The sequence below is a fragment of the Oncorhynchus clarkii genome, chromosome 10, assembly GCF_045791955.1.
Source record: "Oncorhynchus clarkii lewisi isolate Uvic-CL-2024 chromosome 10, UVic_Ocla_1.0, whole genome shotgun sequence".
Classification (NCBI taxonomy): domain Eukaryota; kingdom Metazoa; phylum Chordata; class Actinopteri; order Salmoniformes; family Salmonidae; genus Oncorhynchus; species Oncorhynchus clarkii.
Window position 1 is genome coordinate 3,969,681 of NC_092156.1, and position 22,430 is coordinate 3,992,110.

At 41.5% G+C, this 22,430-nt stretch overlaps 1 protein-coding gene across 1 annotated transcript in view; it reads right to left on the reverse strand.

Moving 5' to 3' along the window:
• Nucleotides 1-22,140, reverse strand: part of LOC139419384 (relaxin receptor 2-like) — a 157,496-nt gene extending 135,356 nt beyond the window's left edge. Inside the window, exon 1 of the mRNA XM_071169329.1 lies at nt 22,045-22,140. Within this exon, the coding sequence (XP_071025430.1) occupies nt 22,045-22,132 (88 nt within the window). The 5' untranslated portion in view covers nt 22,133-22,140. The remainder of the gene's footprint in view (nt 1-22,044) is intronic.
• Nucleotides 22,141-22,430: the final 290 nt, after the last annotated feature.

Genomic DNA, 22,430 nt, shown 5'->3' on the forward strand with positions numbered 1-22,430 from the left:
TGACCACATACACGCTCTTCTTTGGGTAGCCATGTCTTTTTATGTCTGCCGGTTTCTATTGCCAATCGGTGGTCACTCAGCCTGTACTTGGTAAGGATCTGTCTCTGCTTCGTATCTCTGACAGAGTAGAGATAATCAGCCAATTCATATTCTCTGTTTAGGGTCAGATAGCAATTTAGTCGGCTTTGGGATTTTGTTTCGTTTTTCCAGTATTGTAAGTATGATTCCTTTGATTGGTTCATGATTTTGTTTATTGGAATTCTTTCTTTTGAAGCAGTGCTGGTGTCAGCTTGATTGGTGAGGTCCAACACCAGCTGACTGAGAGGGCTCGTTTCTGGGCTCAGCTCTTGGGCTTGAAGTGCTTTAAATTGCAGACTCGAATTTGGACTTGAATTTAGATGTAGCCAAAATTTTAATGATCTTTTCTGTATTTTCATTATTACTGGAAAACGGCCCAATTCTGCCCTACATGCATTAGTTGGTGTATTTCTCTGGACTTGTAGAATTTTCCGACAGAATTCTGCATGTAGGGCTTCAATTGGATGTTTGTCCCACATTTTAAAATCCAGTTTATTGAGTGGCCCCCAAACCTCACTTCCATAAAGTGCTATTGGTAGGATTACACTGTCAAATATTTTAGTCAAAATTCTAATTGGGATGTTGATTTTGAATAATTTCATTTTTATTGCATACATTGCTCTGCGGGCTTTTTCTTTGAGTGCATTCACTGCCATATTAAAGTTTCCCGATGCAGATATGGTCAGACCAAGGTAGGTGTAATTTTTTGTGTGTTCAATTAAGGTGTTGTTCAGGGTGAATTTACATTTTTGTTTCTGACATCTGGGTTTTTTTTGGAAAATCATGATTTTAGTTTTTTGGAAATTTACTGCCAGGGCCCAATTATGGCAATATTGCTCCAGAATATTAATGTTTTGTTGAAGACCTTCTTTGGTTGGTGATAGAAGTACCAAGTCATCAGCATATAGCAGGTATTTCACCTCTGTGTCAAATAGTGTGAGTCCTGGGGCTGGAGATTGGTCCAACATGTCTGCTAATTCATTGATATAAATGTTGAAAAGATTTGGACTCAAATTGCAGCCTTGTCTCACACCTCGACATTGTGAAAAAAATTCTGTTCTTTGGTTTTTGATTTTTATTGCACACTTATTTTCTGTGTACATACATTTTATTAAGTCATACACCTTACCACCAAGCCCACTTTGTAGAATTTTGTAGAATAGCCCTTCGTGCCAAATCGAATCAAATGCTTTTTTAAAGTCAATAAAGCAAGCAAAGATTTTGCCCTCTTTTTTTTGGTGGACGTGTTTATTAATTAGTGTGTGTAAGGTGTATATATGGTCAGTAGTGCGATGGTTAGGGAGAAAGCCAATTTGACATTTACTTATTACATTTTTTTCTTGAAGAAAGGTTTGAATTCTTGAATTCAAAATGCTACAGAAAATCTTTCCCAAGTTACTGTTGACGCAAATTCCCCTGTAATTATTGGGGTCTGATTTGTCTCCACTTTTGTGGATAGGGGAGATGAGCCCCTGGTTCCAGACATCAGGGAAGCAGCCAGAAGTTAAAACCATGTTGAACAATTTAAGCACAGCATTTTGCAACTCAGGTGTGCTGTTTTTCAGCATTTCATTTCTGATGTTGTCTACACCACAAGCCTTTTTTGATTTAATAGATTTTAGCTTTTCATTTAGTTCTTGTTGGGTTATTGGGTAATCTAATGGATTTTGGTTGTTTTTAATGACTGATTCCAGGATGTTCAATTTTTCTTTAATTTCTAATTGGTTCTGGTTTAAGTCTTTTTGTGGGATGTTTTTGTATAGATTATCAAAGTAAGTTTTCCAAATTCCTACATCTTGTATGGCTAATTCTTGTGGCTTTGTTGTGCTTAAATTGTTCCACATGTCCCAGAACTGATTTTGGTCAATTGCGTTTTCAATTTCATCAAGTGTCTTGTTGGTATAATTCCATTTCTTGCATTTCAGTGTTTGTTTATACTGTTTCAGAGTTTCAAAGTATTCATATCGTAGCTCTGGGTTGTTTTGCTGCTTATGTTTTTTGTTTGACATTTGTCTTAGGTGTTTTCTAATTGTTTTACATTCATTATCAAACCATTTGTCAGAAACATTTTGATTTTTGCTTCTGATGTTGCATTGCTTTGGTTTTCTCAAATTTGCTTTCGATGCTGCTTTTTGGAATATGCAGTTGATGTTTTGGGTAGCTGAATTGACACCATCTTTATTGTTTTGGTACTGTGAGTTATTGAAAAACTGTATAGAGTTCATCATTTCATTTGAGTTCAATGTTTCAATGAATGCCTCTGCACTGTTTGGAGCCCATCTGAACGATTGGTTTATGTTGTAAAGTTTATTGGGCTGTTTTTTTGAATGAATATTGCCGGTTAATTTCTTCAGAAACACGTTGATCTGACTGTGATCTGACAATGGTGTCTGTGGTCTGACAGTGAATGCACTAATGGAGGAGGGGTCAATGTCAGTGATGGCATAATCGACTACACTTGTCCCAAGAGCTGAGCAGTAAGTAAACTGACCTAAAGAGTCCCCTCTGATTCTACCATTAAGCATGTACAGGCCTAAGGCTCGACAGAGATGTACTAACTCTTTTCCATTTTTGTTCAGTATTTGGTCAGGACTGTTTCTATTATTTATAATAGGGCTACTGTACAAGGAGGGGTGTCCAAATATGTGGTGGTTACCTCCCGCATCAGTGTAGTCAGGCTCAGAACCTGTTCTTGCATTGAAATCTCCACAAAGAAGCACTTTACCCTGCGCCTGAAATGTAATGATTTCTGTCTGGAGATTGTCAAAAAACTGATCATCATAATATGATGAATCTGAAGGAGGAGCATAAGCTGCACATATGTATACATCATTGTCACAATAGATTGTACCTTTGTTAAGTTTTAGCCAAATGTGAGTGGTACCTTTTTTCATTTCATTCAGTGCTAAGTCCTGCTTATGCCAAATGATGATTCCACCTGAGTCTCGGCCCCGTTTTACATTTTTATGTTTGATTGATGGTAGTAAACTTTCTCTATAGCCTGAGGGACACTGAGTATCTATGTCTCCACGACACCATGTTTCCAGTAGGATTATGATGTCCTGTCCCTTGATGTTTTTAATCAATTCTGGATTAGTTGTTTTATAACCAAAATGTGAAGAGTATAGGCCCTGGATATTCCAAGAGCTGATAGTTAATGATCTCATTTATAATAAGTGATATTCACTGGTTTGAGTAAAGTACATCGAAAAAAAACAAAAAAAATAAAATATGTATATATACATATATATACATACACATATACACATATACATATATATACATACATATATACACACATACATACATATATACATACACATACATATATATATACATACATATATACATACACATACATATACATATACATACATATATACATACACATACATATATACATACACATACATATACACACATACATACATACATACATACACACACACACACACACATACATACACACACACACACATACATACATACATATATATATACATATATATACACATACACATACATATATATATATATATATATATATACACACATACATGCACATACACATATACACACATACATACATACATACACACACACGCGCACACACACACACACACACACACACACCATTACATATAATAATTATTATAATACCGGTGTCAATACATTTAGGAATATTTGTAAACAAATGAATAAGAATGGAATAAGATTGCATTGTACTTATGTTATGTGCAATCTGCAACCCTGTGTGTTTGTGTGTGTGTGTGTGCGCGTGCGTGCCCGTGTGTGAATTAAAGGGACTGTCTAGCTCAGTAGTCTGCATATTATTTGCAGTAGTTGGCGCACCTCTCCTATCTCTGATTGTTCTAGGGGTCTTCTGCCAGAGGTTACCTCAGCATATGTAGGCTGACGATCTAATTGATACATGGTGTGGACTGCATCATGTGGTCTACTTCCCTGAAGGGCAGTGTTCTGACCGACCCTGGAGTAGTGGTCAGAGCTGTGTTGTGATGGGCTGGGTCTAGTAGAGCTGTGTTGTGATGGGACAGGTTTAGTAGAGCTGTGTTGTGATGGGCCGGGTCTAGTAGAGCTGCGTTGTGATGGGCCGGGTCTAGTAGAGCTGTGTTGTGATGGGCCGGGTCTAGTAGAGCTGTGTTGTGATGGGCCGGGTCTAGTAGAGCTTTGTTGTGATGGGCCAGGTCTAGTAGAGCTGTGTTGTGATGGGCCAGGTCTAGTAGAGCTGTGTTGTGATGGGCCAGGTCTAGTAGAGCTTTGTTGTGATGGGCCAGGTCTAGTAGAGCTGTGTTGTGATGGGCCGGGTCTAGTAGAGCTGTGCTGTGTTGGGCCTGGTCTAGTAGAGCTGTGCTGTGTTGGGCTTGGTCTAGTAGAGCTGTGCTGTAATAAGCCATGTCTGGCTCTTTTCTCCTTGGGATGGTGGAGGTACTGTTGTTTCAGAAGGTGGGGCGTGGGACCTTTGTTGCTGGGGTGATGGGTGTGTGGGTGCCTGCCAAGTGTTGCATCTTTTAGGTCCTTGGCAAAGGTTCTGATACTGTCCTGATCAAGATGTATATTATCATATAAGTGTTGACATGTCAGAGTGGGGTGGTGAGCCGTTCTGACGTTGAGCAGTGAGGCACAGTCCACAGTGATCTGTTGATTTATTTTGTCGATCAACTTTTCTGGGAAGTCTTTTCTTGGTAGGAGGGTGGACACAACTATATTGGTTGTTGGGAACATAGCCTGTGCCCGTTCTGCCACTCTTCTCACTGCCCCAGATACATTTTCACCTTTGGCATGAAGGTCGTTTGTGCCAGTGTGGATGATGATGTTGTCAGGGGTGTCAATCCTGGTCTGACTGAGTAGCTGCATTGCACTCTCAGTTGTAGGACACCAGAACTTATACACCTGGTGTCTAGGGAATAATCTTTCCTGGACTAAGAACTTCCCATTTGAATCAATTAGAATTGCAGTTGTGGGTGATTGTCTGGGTGGAGCAGACTGGGAGGCTGGTATTCTGACCTGGGCTGGAGCAGACTGGGAGGCTGGTAGGTTAACCTGGGCTGGAGCAGACTGGGAGGCTGGTATTCTGACCTGGGCTGGAGCAGACTGGGAGGCTGGTAGGTTGACCTGGGCTGGAGCAGACTGGGAGGCTGGTAGGTTAACCTGGGCTGGAGCAGACTGGGAGGCTGGTATTCTGACCTGGGCTGGAGCAGACTGGGAGGCTGGTAGGTTGACCTGGGCTGGAGCAGACTGAGAGGCTGGTAGGTTGACCTGGGCTGGAGCAGACTGGTAGGCTGGTGCAGTGTCATCCGGCTGTGTAGTGGAGGCCATGCTGGTCTCAGGTTCTGCTTGTGTTGTACCAAGCTGGTGGACATGTTTTCTAGATGCAGAGGACACAATGACTCTCTGCCGGTTGAGGGTGTCAATGTACCTCTCTTTTTGTTCGAGCTCCTTTCTAGTTGTGCTCAGATGGTCTCTGAGGTCATCATTTGTCTGACTCAGCTTGTCCATTCTGCTTTCTAATTTAGCTATGGATGCTCTGCTCTCCTCCCTGAACTGTTTCATCTCTTCTTTGAGTTTCTGGACAGTGTCCTCCTCTTGAAGCTTCTTCTCTCTGAGTTCTATGACCTCTGCTTCGACTAGAGAGAGGGTGTTGTGGAAACGTTGCATAGCAGGTGTTCTTATTGAAATTGTCATGTCCTTGACTCTGTCTGCTGCAGGTGAGGTAGGTAAAGGGACGTTGAGGGCTTCCTGCTGGGTCACAGAGACCATTGGGGTCTGCTTTTCTCCATCTCCCTCCTTGACTTTTTCCTCATTTTCTGAGATGATGTCAGCGTCTTCTTTTAGGGTAGCAAACCTATTCTCAAAAGCCTGGAGGCTTGAATCATTGCCTTGTATCAATACAGTTCCATTATTATATAAGTTTACTGTTTGATATGTGTTGCTCTGGTCAGCTTCTTCAAAAATGCTGATCTGACATCCTTGGCTGATGCCTCTCTTTTTTGAGAAAGGGAAATGGTTGCAAATAACCTTTTTCCATATGTTCCCTCGATTGGTATTAAAAATTAAATTTGCTCTTGTTTTGTAACTGGTAAGATCTGCAAACAGGCATTCATGGTTCTGTCCCATCAACAAACCTTTGAAACTTTTCTTAGCTTTCTCTGTTTGGATGTCTGGTGGGTAAACAATTTCCATAGCAACGCTGGTGATGTTGGCTACAATGTTGCAATAGAAGTGCTGTTTCTTGTATAATGCTCTCTTGTTTCTTCAGAGGACTGTTTCACTTTGTTGTCCTTTTTTCTTTTCTTTTTTCTTCTGTCCTTATTTTGTCCTTATTTTGTCTTCCTTTCTTCTGTTAATTTTTCGAAATCCTGTCTTTTTTGGTTTGTTGCTTGTATTGTCTTCTATTGAGTCTTGCAGTTTTCTTTTGATTTTTTCGATGTACTTCACTCTAAAAAAACATTTAAATCTCAATATATACAGGAGCTCATTTTTCAGCAGCTGCTCAATTTGGAACTCCGGAACTCTCTCTCTCTCTCTGTCTCTCTCTCTCTTTGTCTCTCATTCATTCTCTCTGTCTCTCACACTGTCTCTCACGTTGTCTCTCTCTCTCTTTGTCTCTCATTCATTCTCTCTGTCTCTCACACTGTCTATCACATTGTCTGTCTGTCTGTCTGTCTCTCTCTGTCTCTCTGACGTCTAGCACCACTCCTTCTGCCTTTAACTCTTTCCAGTGGCTTGTCACTAGAATGTCCTGACAAGTCACTAGAATGTCCTGACAAGTCACTACAATGTCCTGACAAGTCACTAGAATGTCCTGACAAGTCACTATAATGTCCTGACAAGTCACCAGAATGTCCTGACAAGCCACTAGAATATCCTGACAAGTTACTAGAATGTCCTGACAAGTCACTAGAATGCCCTGAAAAGTCACTAGAATGTCCTGACAAGTCACTAGAATGCCCTGAAAAGTCACTAGAATGGCCTGAAAAGTCACTAGAATGTCCTGTCCTAGAATGTCCTAGATTCTGGGTTAAAGTTGGAACATTGTTATACTCAGAAGTACAGTATCTGAGGAGTGATAGAGACTGGTTTTTACATCAGAAGTTAATGGTTTTCTGTAGGAGCCAGATGGCTGTGGAATGTGTTGGGTAGACAGGAGGAAGTCACAGGATTGCTAGAGGGGATACGGGTGGAGATCTTTGGATTAGGCATCAAGGAGGTTGAGGTTAGAACAGATCCCCTTAAGGGAGAAACAATGGTTTAGTACCCCATCACTTCCTCTTCCTGTCTAACCATAAAAAATGTAAGGGTTGGAGAGAAGGAGGAGGTGTCACGTTCTGACCATAGTTCTGTTGTTCTGTTAGTGTTGGTCAGGACGTGAGCTGCGTGGGCATTCTATGTTGTGTGTCTAGTTTGTCCGTTTCTATGTATGGCCTGATATGGTTCTCAATCAGAGGCAGGTGTTAGTCATTGTCTCTGATTGTGAACCATATTTAGGTAGCTTGTTTTGTGTTGGGGGTTTGTGGGTGGTTGTTTCCTGTCTCTGTGTTCTCTGCACCAGATAGGACTGTTTTGTGTTGGGATGTGTGGGTGGTTGTTTCCTGTCTTTGTGTTCTCTGCACCAGATAGGACTGTTTTGTGTTGGGATGTGTGGGTGGTTGTTTCCTGTCTTTGTGTTCTCTGCACCAGATAGGACTGTTTTGTGTTGGGATGTGTGGGTGGTTGTTTCCTGTCTTTGTGTTCTCTGCACCTGATAGGACTGTTTTGTGTTGGGGTTTGTGGGTGATTGTTTCCTGTCTTTGTGTTCTCTGCACCTGATAGGACTGTTTCGGGTTTTGCCACGGTTGTTATTTTGTATTTGTGTCGTTGTTCACGTTATCGTCTTTCATTAAACATGTTGAACATGAACTACACTGCATTTTGGTCCTCCTCTCCTTCCCAGGAAGAAAACCGTTACAAGAAAAAATTGAGTTTACTGGTAGTAGAAACATGTGTTGTCTGAATGCAGCTGCATTGACCCTCTGGGGAGAATTTAAACTTTTCTAGTGTCCGTTGAGTCATTCACTCTGAGATTTAGAACCTAACAAGGCTTAAAGGTCAGGTTTAGGGGTTAGGGGTTGTGGTTAGGGTTAAGGTTAAAGGTTAAGGTTACGGGAAACTAGGATATTGACTGTTAATACATTTTTACTCCCCCCATCAGTCCTGAAAATGTCACAAAAATCCCAGAGATGTAGACCAGACAGTGAACAGCTTACCATAGTTATACTCAGAAGTCATACTCCCCCGATGGTGTACTTTGAGACAAATGCGTTTAATGAAACAAAAGCTTTTACTGCATCAGTTCTTCTGCAGTTTCAGGTTCACTGGAATACCTCCCAACTGGATGGACATCAACAACACCGGGTCCCCCTTGTGATTCTCTCTCCCCTCTTTTTTTGTTTGTTGCTGAGATATGTCCAGAGGGGGAGTTCGATGGGGTTCGTTACTCATGAGGAAATGGAGTTCTCGCGCCACTTCCAGAGGCAATCCCAGTTACACTTTGACAGGAGATACTGATGGTAAAATGGTAAAATGGCAGGTCATCTTGGGGTCAACAAGACCTATGACTGTATCTTAACGTCTTAAGGCCTGGTCTGAAACAGTGTGTCATGGCTCACTGTAAATCCTGTCATGTTTGCCAGCGTACTGGTAAACCGAACCAAGCTGTTCCGGTTGCACCTTTGCAGCCTATTCCTGCTTTTGACAAACCTTTTCAGCAGGCTTCTGGTGGACTGTGGTGGTCCTTTGCATTCAACACCTCCCATCTCCCATCTATCTCTTAACACCATCCATATTGGATTTCTATTTGCCATATATTTTTTCAACTGTGAGGTTTCACAAAGGTTCTGAACCTTTCTATTCTCTATTCTATTCTATTTCTATTCTCATAGTTTCCACAGATTATAATTTGAAAATAAACGTGTGCTAAAATTATTATTATATTATTGATCGATTGACAATTACTTTTCAGATCACCCAGCAGTGCTATTTGCAGAGTTAGCTTCAGGTAAATATTGCAATTCTTCAGCCATTCCTGGACCTGTGACCAAAAACAACCTACATATACCAAAATAAATGATCTAATGACTCCACACAGCAAAATCTGCAGAGCTGGGAAGATGGTATCCCCCATATACAGTGGGGCAAAAAAGTATTTAGTCAGCCACCAATTGTGCAAGTTCTCCCACTTAAAAAGATGAGAGAGGCCTGTAATTTTCATCATAGGTACACTTCAACTATGACAGACAAAATGAGAAGATGCCCCACGTTCTGTCTTTTCTGGTGGATTAAACTGAAATTGCAACCAACTTTCTATGGGTTGTTTTCGAAATAGGGATATTTTCGAGTTGATTTCCTTTTGAAATATGTCACTTCCGCCGAAGTTGGTCCCTCTCCTTGTTCGGGCGACGTTCGGCTTTCTAGTTGCCACTGATCCATGTTTCGTTTGGTTTTGTCTTCATTATACCTGATTTCTATTCCAGTAATTATGTTCCATATTTAACTCTCTGGCTTACCTCTCTGTTTTGTGCGTTATTGTTTGTCATGTGGGTTCTTTGGATATTTTGTGTTTTCTGTGTTGGAATATTATTCTTCATTTTTGAGTAAACTGTCGGACTATACTCATCTCTGTGTCCTGCGCCTCACTCCACCTTTCTCCATTCACCAACAGCTTCACAAAATAACTGAAAGTGATCTGAATAAAGGGAAAAAGGCCTTTCTTGAACCTGAGGTGAAACGTTCTTACTAATTTGCTGGAGAACCAGTTTGGATTTAAGTACAACTTCTGTATGACTGACGCCTTTAGTGAGAGGTTCAATACTTCCATATTTAATTATATCTGCCCTCTGAATTTATATTCATTATATAAATAGGCCCTTTTAATTTTGTCTGGCTTGCCATTCCAAATAATATTGAATCTTTTTTTTCTCACATAATAAAACAAAAACAGTTTGCTAGGTGTAGGCAAGACCATAACGAAATAGGTCAACTCGGATATGACTAAAGAGTTAATCAGCGTAAACTGGGATACGACTAAAGAGTTAATCAGCGTAAACTGGGATACGACTTTCTATTAAAATGTATGAGATGATTTCTTTCCTTCAGTACAAAGAGTGTGATGTTTTCGTCTTTTGAGCATCAAGTCATGAAATCTATGCAATCAATCACTTTTTATAGCTACTGTTTACAGGCCTCCTGGGCCATATACAGCATTCCTCAATGAGTTCCCTGAATTCCTATCGGACCCTGTAGTCATAGCAGATAATATTCTAATTTTTGGTGATTTTAATATTCACGTGGAAAAGTCCACAGACCTGCTCCAAAAAGCTTTCGAAGCCATCATCGACTCAGTGGGTTTTGTCCAACATATCTCTGGACCTACTCACGGTCACAGTCAAAGTCTGGACCTAATTTTGTCCCATGGAAAGATGTTGTGGATCTTAATGTTTTTCCTCATAATCCTGGACTATCGGACCACCATTTTATTATGTTTGCAATCGCAACAAATAATCTGCTCAGACCCCAACCAAAGAGCATCAAAAGTCGTGCTATAAATTCTCAGACAACCCAAAGATTCATTGATGCCCTTCCAGACTCCCTCTGCCTACCCAAGGATGTCAGAGAACAACAATCAGTTAAAGCTTCTTATGGTTGGGGGCCATATTGAGTAGCTTGGATGAATAAGGTGCCTAAAGTAAACGGCCTGCTCCTCAGTCTCAGTTGCTCATATATGCATATTATTATTAGTATTGGATTGAAAACACTAAGGTTTCTATGTGTTTGAATGATGTCTGTGAGTATAACAGAACTCATGTGGCAGGCAAAATCCTGAGTTGAAATCAAAACAGGAAGTGAGAAATCTGAGCTTTGTATGTATTCACCACAGTTCCCAATGAAATCCCCTTGAGATATGAATGATGTTGAACTGCCTAGGGGTTCCACTAGATGTCAACCAATAATATACATTTTAATGAGACTTCTATGGTGATGTGGGAGTGAACGATAGCAGAATGCATCAGGTGTCTATCAAGCAGCCATTTTCTGATCACGATTATTCCTCATGGTACCCACTTGCGTTCCATTGCTTATGATGACAAGAACGAATACTCCGGTTGGAACTTTATTGAAGCTATATGTTAAAAACATCCTAATGATTGATTCTGTACTTAGTTTGAAATGTTTCTTCGACCTGTAACATACCTTTTTGAATTTTTTCTCCGATGTAACGCTGACCAGAATGAGTGTTTGGATATGTATACCAAACGCGCTAACAAAAGAAGGTATTTGGACATAAATAACGGATAGTATCGAACAAAACAAACATTTATTGTGGACCTATGATTCCTGGAGTGCTTTCTGATGTAGATCATCAAAGGTAAGGGAATATTTATTGTGTAATTTCTTGTTTATGTTGACGTCATCGTTGCGGCTGTGGTGATTTTTACTTCTGAGCGCCGTCTCAGATTATTGCATGGGTTTCTTTTTCCGTAAAGTTTTTTTTAAATCTGACACAGCGGTTGCATTAAGGAGAAGTGTATCTAAAGTTCCATGTGTATAACTTGTATTATCATCTACGTTTATGATGAGTATTATTTTTCCGTAAAGTTTTTGTGCTTTTTTTTTTCTCTCTCTCTGGCTGGTAAAATTTGGCTGTGTGTTTTAGTGAGTTGTTGGTGACCTAACATAATCGTTTGTGGTGCTTTCCCCGTAAATCCTATTTGAAATCGGACACTGTGGTGGGATTAACAACAAGACTACCTTGAAAACGATATAAGATACATGTATGTTTGTGGAATTTTAATTATGAGATGTCTGTTGGCACCCGGCACTTTCACTGGTTGTTGTCTCTCCCGGTTACGGGATTGAGTAGTTCTAACCACCTAACTGAGGAACTGAATTTAACCTTTAACCTTTAAGCTCAATACCCTAGATGCAGTTGCACCCCTAAAAACTAAAAACATTTGTCATAAGAAACTAGCTCCCTGGTATACAGAAAATACCCGAGCTCTGAAGCAAGCTTCCAGAAAATTGGAACGGAAATGGAGCCACACCAAACTGGAAGTCGTCCGAATAGCTTGGAAAGACCGTACCGTGCAGTACAGAAGAGCCCTTACTGCTGCTCGATCATCCTATTTTTCCAACTTAATTGAGGAAAATAAGAACAATCCGAAATTTATTTTTTGATTCTGTCGCAAAGCTAACTAAAAAGCATTATTACCCAAGTGACGATGGCTTTCACTTCAGCAGTAATTAACTTCTTTGAGGAAAAGATCATGATCATCATCATCATGACCAAACCTTGACCCAGAAAATATTAAAAAACTATCAGCCTATATCGAATCTTCCATTCCTCTCAAGAAAAATTGAAAATCTGTTGCGCAGCAACTCACTGCCTTCCTGAAGACAAACAATGTATATGAAATGCTTCAGTCTGGTTTTAGACACCATCATAGCACTGAGACTGCACTTGTGAAGGTGGTAAATGACATTTTAATGGCATCGGACCGAGGCTCTGTATCTGTCCTCGTGCTCCTAGACCTTAGTGCTGCTTTTGATACCATCAATCACCACATTCTTTTGGAGAGATTGGAAACCCAAATTGGTCTACACGGACAAGTTCTGGCCTGGTTTAGATCTTATCTATCAGAAAGATATCAGTTTGTCTCTGTGAATGGTTTGTCCTCTGACAAATCAACTGTAAATTTTGGTGTTCCTCAAGGTTCCGTTTTAGGACCACTATTGTTTTCACTATATATTTTACCTCTTGGGGATGTCATTCGAAAACATAATGTTAACTTTCACTGCTATGCGGATGACACAGAGCTGTACATGTCAATGAAACATGGTGAAGCCCCAAAAATGCCCTCGCTATAAGCCTGTGTTTCAGACATAAGGAAGTGGATGGCTGCAAACCTTCTACTTTTAAACGTGGACAAAACAGAGATGCTTGTTTTAGGTCCCAAGAAACAAAGCGATCTTCTGTTGAATCTGACAATTAATCTTGATGGTTGTACAGTCGTCTCAAATAAAACTGGGAAGGACCTCTGCGTTACTTTGGACCCTAATCTCTCTTTTGACGAACATGTCAAGACTGTTTCAAGGACAGCTTTTTTCAATCTACGTAACATTGCAAAAATCAGAAACTTTCTGTCCAAAAATGATGCAGAAAAATTAATCCATGATTTTGTTACTTCTAGGTTAGGCTACTGCAATGCTCTACTTTCAGGCTCCCTGGATAAAGCACTAAATAAACTTCAGTTTGTGCTAAACACGGCTGCTAGAATCCTGACTAGAACCAAAAAATTTGATCATATTACTCCAGTGCTAGCCTCCCTACACTGGCTTCCTGCTAAGGCAAGGGCTGACTTCAAGCTTTTACTGCTAACCTACAAAGCGTTACATGGGCTTGCTCCTACCCATCTTTCCGATTTGGTCCTGCCGTACATACCTACACGTACGCTACGGTTACAAGATGCAGGCCTCCTAATTGTCCCTAGAATTTCTAAGCAAACCGCTGGAGGCAGGGCTTTCTCCTATAGAGCTCAATTTTTATGGAATGTCTGCCTACCCATGTAAGAGACGCAGACTCGGTCTCAACCTTTCAGTCTTTACTGAAGACTCATCTCTTCAGTGGGTCATATGATTGAGTGTAGTCTGGCCCAGGAGTGTGAAGGTGAATGGAAAGGCTCTGGAGCAACGAACTGCCCTTGCTGTCTCTGCCTGGCCGGTTCCCCTCTCTCCACTGGGATTCTTTGCCTCTAACCCCATTACAGGGGCTGAGTCACTGGCTTACTGGTGCTCTTTCATGCCGTCCCTAGGAGGGGTGCGTCACTTGAGTGGCTCCCTCCCTTTGGTTGTGCCGTGGCGGAGATCTTTGTGTGCTGTACTCTGCCTTGTCTCAGGATGGTAAGTTGGTGGTTGAAGATATCCCTCTAGTGCTGTGGGGGCTATGCTTTGGCAAAGTGGGTGGGGTTATATCCTGCCTGTTTGGCCCTGTCCGAGGGTATCAATGGATGGGGCCACAATGTCTCCTGACCCCTCCTGTCTCAGCCTCCAGTATTTATGCTGCAGTAGTTTGTGGGGGGGGAGTGTCAGTTTGTTATATCTGTAGTTTTTCTCCTGTCTTATCTGGTGTCCTGTGTGAGTTTAAGTATGCTCCCTCTAATTCTCTCTTTCTTTCTCTCTCTTGGAGGTCCTGAGCCCTAGGACCATGCCACAGGACTACCTGGTATGACGACTCCTTGCTGTCCCCAGTCCACCTGGCCATGCTGCTGCTCCAGTTTCAACTGTTCTGCCTGTGGCTATGGAACCCTGACCTGTTCACTGGACGTGCTACCTGTCCCAGACCTGCTGTTTTCAACTCTCTAGAGACAACAGGAGCGGTAGAGATACTCCTAATGATCGGCTATGAAAAGCCAACTGACATATACTCCTGAGGTGCTGACTTGTTGCACAACCAATGTGGTTATTATTATTTGACCCTGCTGGTCATTTATGAACATTTGAACATCTTGGCCATGTTCTGTTATAATCTCCACCCGGCACAGCCAGAAGAGGACTGGCCACACCTCACAGCCTGGTTCCTCTCTAGGTTTCTTCCTAGATTTTGGCCTTTCTAGGGAGTTTTTCCTAGGCACCATGCTTCTACACCTGCATTGTTTGCTGTTTGGGGTTTTAGGCTGGGTTTCTGTACAGCACTTTGCGATTTCAGCTGATGTAAGAATGGCTATATAAATCATTTTGATTTGATTTGATTTATGTTCACATGACCATCAGACCATTTTATTGGTAAACTACACAGTAATGTAAAATTTGTATTTTGATCCAATACATAATATAGACCACTGATCATAATTTAGTTGTAATCCAGAGAGGTTAGAAAAAGTATATAGATCCTCTGAGGCTGTGAAGGGGATTCTAATTGTGGATTTAAAAGAAAACATTAATCATCAGCGTACATTGACACCTTTGTTTTTAAGCCACGGATTTCTAGCCCCTTGATATTACTGTTGAATCGGATTTTAATAACTAACATTTCAATGACAATAATAAATAGATATTCCAAGTAGTGGACAACCTTGTTTAACTCTTCTTGACAGTTTGTACAGGCGTACAGAGGCCCATTATCAGCATCCTGTGTTCCAGGTTAGCTATTCAAAGTTAATCATTTTAAAAGGCTAATTGATCATTAGAAAATCCTAATGCAATTATGTTAGAACAGCTGAAAACTGTTGTTCTGATTAAAGAAGCAATGAAACTGGCCTTCTTTAGACTAGTTGAGTGTTTGGAGCATCAGCATTTGTGGGTTCAATTACAAATAACTTTATTTTGAAACTTGTCAGTCTATTCTTGTTCTGAGAAATGAAGGCTATTCCATGCAGAAAAAAAACATATCTTAGACTGGCCAATAAAAAGAAAAGTTTAAGATGCTTAAAAGAACACAGACACTGGACAGAGGAACTCTGAAGGCCAGCATCCCGGAGTCTCCTCTTCACTGTTGACGTTGAGACTGGACAGAGGAACTCTGCCTAGAAGGCCAGCATCCCAGAGTTGCTTCCCAGATGGTTTCCCAGATGGTTTCCCAGATGGCTTCCCAGATGGTTTCCCAGATGGTTTCCCAGATGGCTTCCCAGATGGCTTCCCAGATGGCTTCCCAGATGGTTTCCCAGATATTTTCCCAGATGGTTTCCCAGATGGTTTCCCAGATGGCTTCCCAGATGGTTTCCCAGATGGTTTCCCAGATGGCTTCCCAGATGGTTTCCCAGATATTTTCCCAGATGGTTTCCCAGATATTTTCCCAGATGGTTTCCCAGATGGCTTCCCAGATGGTTTCCCAGATGGTTTCCCAGATGGCTTCCCAGATGGCTTCCCAGATGGCTTCCCAGATGGTTTCCCAGATATTTTCCCAGATGGTTTCCCAGATGGCTTCCCAGACGGTTTCCCAGACGGTTTCCCAGACGGTTTCCCAGACGTTTTCCCAGACGGTCTCCCAGACGGTCTCCCAGACGTTTTCCCAGACGGTCTCCCAGACGGCTTCCCAGACGGCTTCCCAGACGGTTTCCCAGACGGTTTCCCAGATGGTTTCCCAGATGTTTCATAATGTTCTATTGTTTCACGTAACTGTATTATCTCTACGTTTTTTATTTTTTATTTTACTTTAGTTTAGTTTTAGTTTTATTTAGTTTACGTTCCCTATTCTGAGTTCTAGACAAACAATCCTTTATCTGACCTTCCCTGTTTTTTGTTATTGCTCCACCATTTTGTTTAGCTTCCTGTCTCTTTAAGTTTTCTGTGTGTTTTTCTTAGTGGGCAAATCTAGTGGGCGCTCATGGTGGGTGTCTTTTAGGTTCCTGTAGTTGTTATGCAACTTGCAGTGGACACCCACATCAGTGTCTTTCAGAACCCCTCCTACTACCCCGCCTGTTTAGGTTTGGTTGTTGTCAGCGACTCCTCGTTAAGTGCCCCTTCTATTTGAGTGACATTTTTTTTTGCTCACTGGGGAACATAACTGTAGAGCTATTGTATTTTCCTTCACAACAACAGCAGCCATGAAGGCTTTGACAGGGACCACTGTCAGGGACTACAGGTTTAATAAATAACATTACAAAATTTACTTTTTCGCCCCAATTTCATGGTATCCAATTGTTTTAGTAGCTACTATCTTGTCTTATCGCTACAACTCCCGCACGGGCTCGGGAGAGACGAAGGTTGAAAGTCATGCGTCCTCCGGAACACAACCGAACCACAGCACGCATCCAACCTGGAAGCCAGCCGCACCAATGTGTCGGGGGAAACACTGTTCACCTGGCAACCTTGGTTGTTCACCTGGCAACCTTGGTTAGCGCACTGCGCCCGGCCCGCCACAGGAGTCGCTGGTGCGCGATGAGACAGGGATATCCCTACCGGCCAACCCCTCCCTAACCCGGACGACGCTAGGCCAATTGTGCGTTGCCCCACGGACCTCCCGGTCGCGGCCGGTTACGACAGAGCCTGGGCGCGAACCCAGAGTCTCTGATGACACAACTGGCACTGCAGTACAGCGCCCTTAACCACTGTGGTTTTTTTATAAACAGACTGGATCTTTATGTTTACCACTTGGATCCTGTTTCAGTAATAATGAGTGGTTAAAACATGCTAACAACTGTCCTCTAACTGTATAAAAAACTAGTTTGGTTTGCTTCCACCGGTTTGCCATCCATCCCTGGAATTTTCCTTGCAGCAAGAAGTTCTTCCTCTCTTATTTAGCCTTCACATGAGTCTTTCTGGACAGATGTTCATTTTACATTATTAATAGAAGAAGAATTCCAGAAGGATGAGGTAAGGTAAGGACAACTTGGTTGCAGATGATCTTCCCAGGGTGTGCAGTCCAATAAGTTTTGTTTACACCGAGTGTAGCCCTGGCTCACAATCGATTTTGACTGCACCTTTTGCCCTTTTGGAGATGAGTTTTGTTTTGGTTGGGCTCGTTCCAAGGGAATGTGAGATATAGAAACGCACGTGATTTTTCCCACCTGTTTTCTCAAAAAATCGCCAGATGTAAAAGGCTGTAAAGAAAAATGGCCGCCTGAAGAAATGGCAGCAGTTTTACGGGAGGCCAAAATTTGATTTGAAAAATATATAATAAATATATAATAATAATATAATAATAATAATAATAATAATAATAATAATAATACAAAAGATTGTAAAGAAAAAAAGTGAATAAAAAGAGTAAAAAAGTGAATAAAAGAGTAAAAAAGTGAATAAAAGAGTATATAGTATATAGAGACAGTCAAAAGGTTGGACACTGCTACTCATTCAAGGCTTTTTCTTCATTTTTACTATTTTCTACTTTTGGCCATGTTTATATTGGAGAAGAAGACGACGGCTTTAATTAAATAGCGACGCATGACATGATGGTCATGTCGGGAGACAGAAGTTATTTTCTGTTTGTTTGTTACTAAACTTGTCCAATAAAAATATAAGATATATTTGTTTTCTTAAAGGGGAGAAGGTGTTACAGATTTTGTTTTTTCCATTTATATTTTTGAGGTTGGACGTTAGCGCGTTTGCCCTCGTACCGCTTGGTTTCACCTTGTTAGTCAGTATGTATGATGGTCATATTTAAGAGTGACTGGCCCAGAGCTCCAGTATGTATGATGGTCATATTTAAGAGTGACTGGCCCAGAGCTCCAGTATGTATGATGGTCATATTTAAGAGTGACTGGCCCAGAGCTCCAGTATGTATGAGGGCGATATTTAAGAGTGACTGGCCCAGAGCTCCATGTTGTATGATGGTCATATTTAAGAGTGACTGGCCCAGAGCTCCAGTATGTATGAGGGTGATATTTAAGAGTGACTGGCCCAGAGCTCCAGTATGTATGATGGTCATATTTAAGAGTGACTGGCCCAGAGCTCCAGTATGTATGATGATCATATTTAAGAGTGACTGGCCCAGAGCTCCATGTTGTATGAGGGTGATATTTAAGAGTGACTGGCCCAGAGCTCCAGTATGTATGATGGTCATATTTAAGAGTGACTGGCCCAGAGCTCCAGTATGTATGAGGGTGATATTTAAGAGTGACTGGCCCAGAGCTCCAGTATGTATGATGGTCATATTTAAGAGTGACTGGCCCAGAGCTCCAGTATGTATGAGGGTGATATTTAAGAGTGACTGGCCCAGAGCTCCAGTATGTATGATGGTCATATTTAAGAGTGACTGGCCCAGAGCTCCAGTATATAGTATGGTGATAAGAGTGACTGGCCCAGAGCTCCAGTATGTATGATGGTGTTATTTAAGAGTGACTGGCCCAGAGCTCCAGTATATAGTATGGTGATAAGAGTGACTGGCCCAGAGCTCCAGTATGTATGATGGTGATAAGAGTGACTGGCCCAGAGCTCCAGTATGTATGATGGTGATAAGAGTGACTGGCCCAGAGCTCCAGTATGTATGATGGTGATAAGAGTGACTGGCCCAGAGCTCCAGTATGTATGATGGTGATAAGAGTGACTGGCCCAGAGCTCCAGTATGTATGATGGTGATAAGAGTGACTGGCCCAGAGCTCCAGTATGTATGATGGTCATATTTAAGAGTGACTGGCCCAGAGCTCCAGTATATAGTATGGTGATAAGAGTGACTGGCCCAGAGCTCCAGTATGTATGATGGTGTTATTTAAGAGTGACTGGCCCAGAGCTCCAGTATGTATGATGGTCATATTTAAGAGTGACTGGCCCAGAGCTCCAGTATATAGTATGGTGATAAGAGTGACTGGCCCAGAGCTCCAGTATGTATGAGGGTGATATTTAAGAGTGACTGGCCCAGAGCTCCAGTATGTATGATGGTCATATTTAAGAGTGACTGGCCCAGAGCTCCAGTATATAGTATGGTGATAAGAGTGACTGGCCCAGAGCTCCAGTATGTATGATGGTGTTATTTAAGAGTGACTGGCCCAGAGCTCCAGTTGTCGTGGAAGGTCATTAACACCTTTAGTTCACGTTCCCTATTCTGAGTTCTAGACAAACAATCCTTTATCTGACCTTCCCTGTTTTTTGTTATTGCTCCACCATTTTGTTTAGCTTCCTGTCTCTTTAAGTTTTCTGTGTGTTTTTCTTAGTGGGCAAATCTAGTGGGCGCTCATGGTGGGTGTCTTTTAGGTTCCTGTAGTTGTTATGCAACTTGCAGTGGACACCCACATCAGTGTCTTTCAGAACACCTCCTACTACCCCGCCTGTTAAGTTTTGGTTGTTGTCAGCGACTCCTCGTTAAGTGCCCCTTCTATTTGAGTGACATTTTTTTTTTGCTCACTGGGGAACATAACTGTAGAGCTATTGTATTTTCCTTCACGACAACAGCAGCCATGAAGGCTTTGACAGGGACCACTGTCAGGGACTACAGATTTAATAAATAACATTAAAGCTGAGAGTTTTCTACTGTTATGATCATCAACCTTCCTCTTCCTCCTCTTCCTCCTCCCTCTTCCTCCTCTAAACCAACTTTGCCTCCTTTCTTCTGTCTCTCACTCTCATTTTATCTCTCCCTCCTTCCATCTTTCTGTTTTGATCTCGCTCTATCTATCTCATCCTCTCTTCCTCCCTCTCTCTCCCCCCTCTCTCTCTTCCCCCCTCTCTCTCTCTGCTCTGTCTCTCAGAAAAAACCTCTAACATGTGGAACCATTATTGTCTCAGACAGTTCAGTTTACACCCTGATGGAGGTGCAAGACACAATTTTATACCACTAAAAGGGATAATCCACCCCCTAGAAGTAAAAATCATGAAACGCCTTGTTAATTTCATGAGTCTACATTCTACCGTATCAGCGGGGTGAAATAATACATTCCCCCACGAGTGTCTGTCTGTGAGATCAGGAAATTGTGTAGAAAACTGCATGGTTCTTGGCACAATATCACATTTCACAACACTTTAAAAAAATGTATCTGCACTCCAGATCACCAAGTCAACCAATACATGGTTCTGGTCTAGAACAAATCCATACATTTATATCGCCATGACAACTTTTATATTTTGCTTAGATGTACTCAATCCAAAGAGTGTACTAAATTATTCAACTCAATTTCTCCTTCAAGTACCTTCTTGCAGTGTACCCTGTGTGTCTGTGGTAGGAAAGAGCCGTTGTTCCCCTAGCAAAGTACTTTGCACTCGTTCTAGGCAGATAGACTCCTAAATTGATAGCTAATTTCACAGCTAGCTAGCTGATATTGACTTTGGTATTATTGTGCGTAGCTTCATTTGCTAGTTAGCTAGTCAGCCAGCCCAGAGAGAGAACGCATTGCATTGTGGGTTTTTGTAGTCGACTTTCACATTTCTATCAACCTAATGAAACAAAATGAAACATTTCTTCTTCAACAAAAAAGTTTTCACATATTGCTGCTGGGTCGTAGCCATTTGGTCACTTAGTTGGGTTGTTTTCTTTAAAAACTTCGGGTTCATTGATGTAGGGTTCTGGGTTATTGGTGCTGAGTGCTGGGTTATTGGTGCTGGGCTGTTGATATATGACCCAGTGGGTCAGATCAGAAGACTGGAGGCGTGGCTTAGAAGGGGCGTGCCTTCCATGTAGTTATGTTTGGCCACCCGTGAGAGTAAATGTAATTGTATTGTTATCAGATGTTGAGATTTAACCCTGTTAAAGCTTTAATGAGGCGTATACAAGTCTATGAGTTCCTGCAAATCCAAATGTTGGGATACAATAAGGTTACTATAATATGTAGAAAATGTAAAGTTATGAAAAAAGCCACACCCTAAATATATATATTTAAGAACAAGTGATTGGTAAAAAAATATAATATAAAAAAATATAAATATTATAGCATAAAATACAATGAGAGAGAGAGAGAGAGAGAGAGAGAGAGAGAGAGAGAGAGAGAGAGAGAGAGAGAGAGAGAGAGAGAGAGAGAGAGAGAGAGAGAGAGAGAGAGAGAGAGAGAGAGAGAGAAATTGTTTACAAATATTGGAGTAAAAAAACTATTTTGGGCTCTGATTGGGTACTGCAGTTGAATGAACTACTCTCATGAGACATTCGTAAGTTATAGTCGTCAAGAATTAATGTGTATATATTTAACATTGTGTTTAGGAATGAGTGTTAGGTTAACATAGTTTCTGTAGCTAAATAACTTTTATACCGTGAGACAGATTTGAAGTCTGTAAAATAAGGCATGTTGGCCATGATAAACTTGATTGCATTTTTCATAGAAAATTGCTGGACTCACAGCCAGTGCGCTGTGACAAACAGGCTACAATTACATAATGAAGGACAAAGTGAACGAACATGGCATACAACTGTTAAACTGTGAGAGAACAATAATTTTCTCAGCTGGCGGGAAAATAATGAATTTACCCAGCACTATTAGCAACCAGGTAACATCGGCAATACCTGCAGAATGAATGTATGTATCAGGTTAATTAGTTGGATCTGTGGTAACCTACCATTTGTTGTCGTTTCAGCCAGTTGCAGGAGCAGCAGAATTGCCAGTAGTACATCTAGTCTCCGTATGGGAAGTTTACCGGGTCTCATGGTCCTTGTTTTGGGAGCAGTCCGCGATCCAGATAACGCTCCATGGTTGGAAACTCTGCCGGTAACGAACATGACAGAGAAGCAGTGACAGTAACAGCCAGTCCCATATCAGAGGGCATAAACAAACTAACAAGGAAAGGCTGGTTCGTGCGCGTCAACGGATATTCAATCCCATCCTCCCTCCTTCTATCTCTCTCTCTCTCTCTCTCTCTCTCTGTCTCTCTCTCTGTCTCTCTGTCTCTCTCTCTCTCTCTCTGTCTGTCTGTCTCTCTCTCTCTCTCTCTCTCTCTCTCTCTCT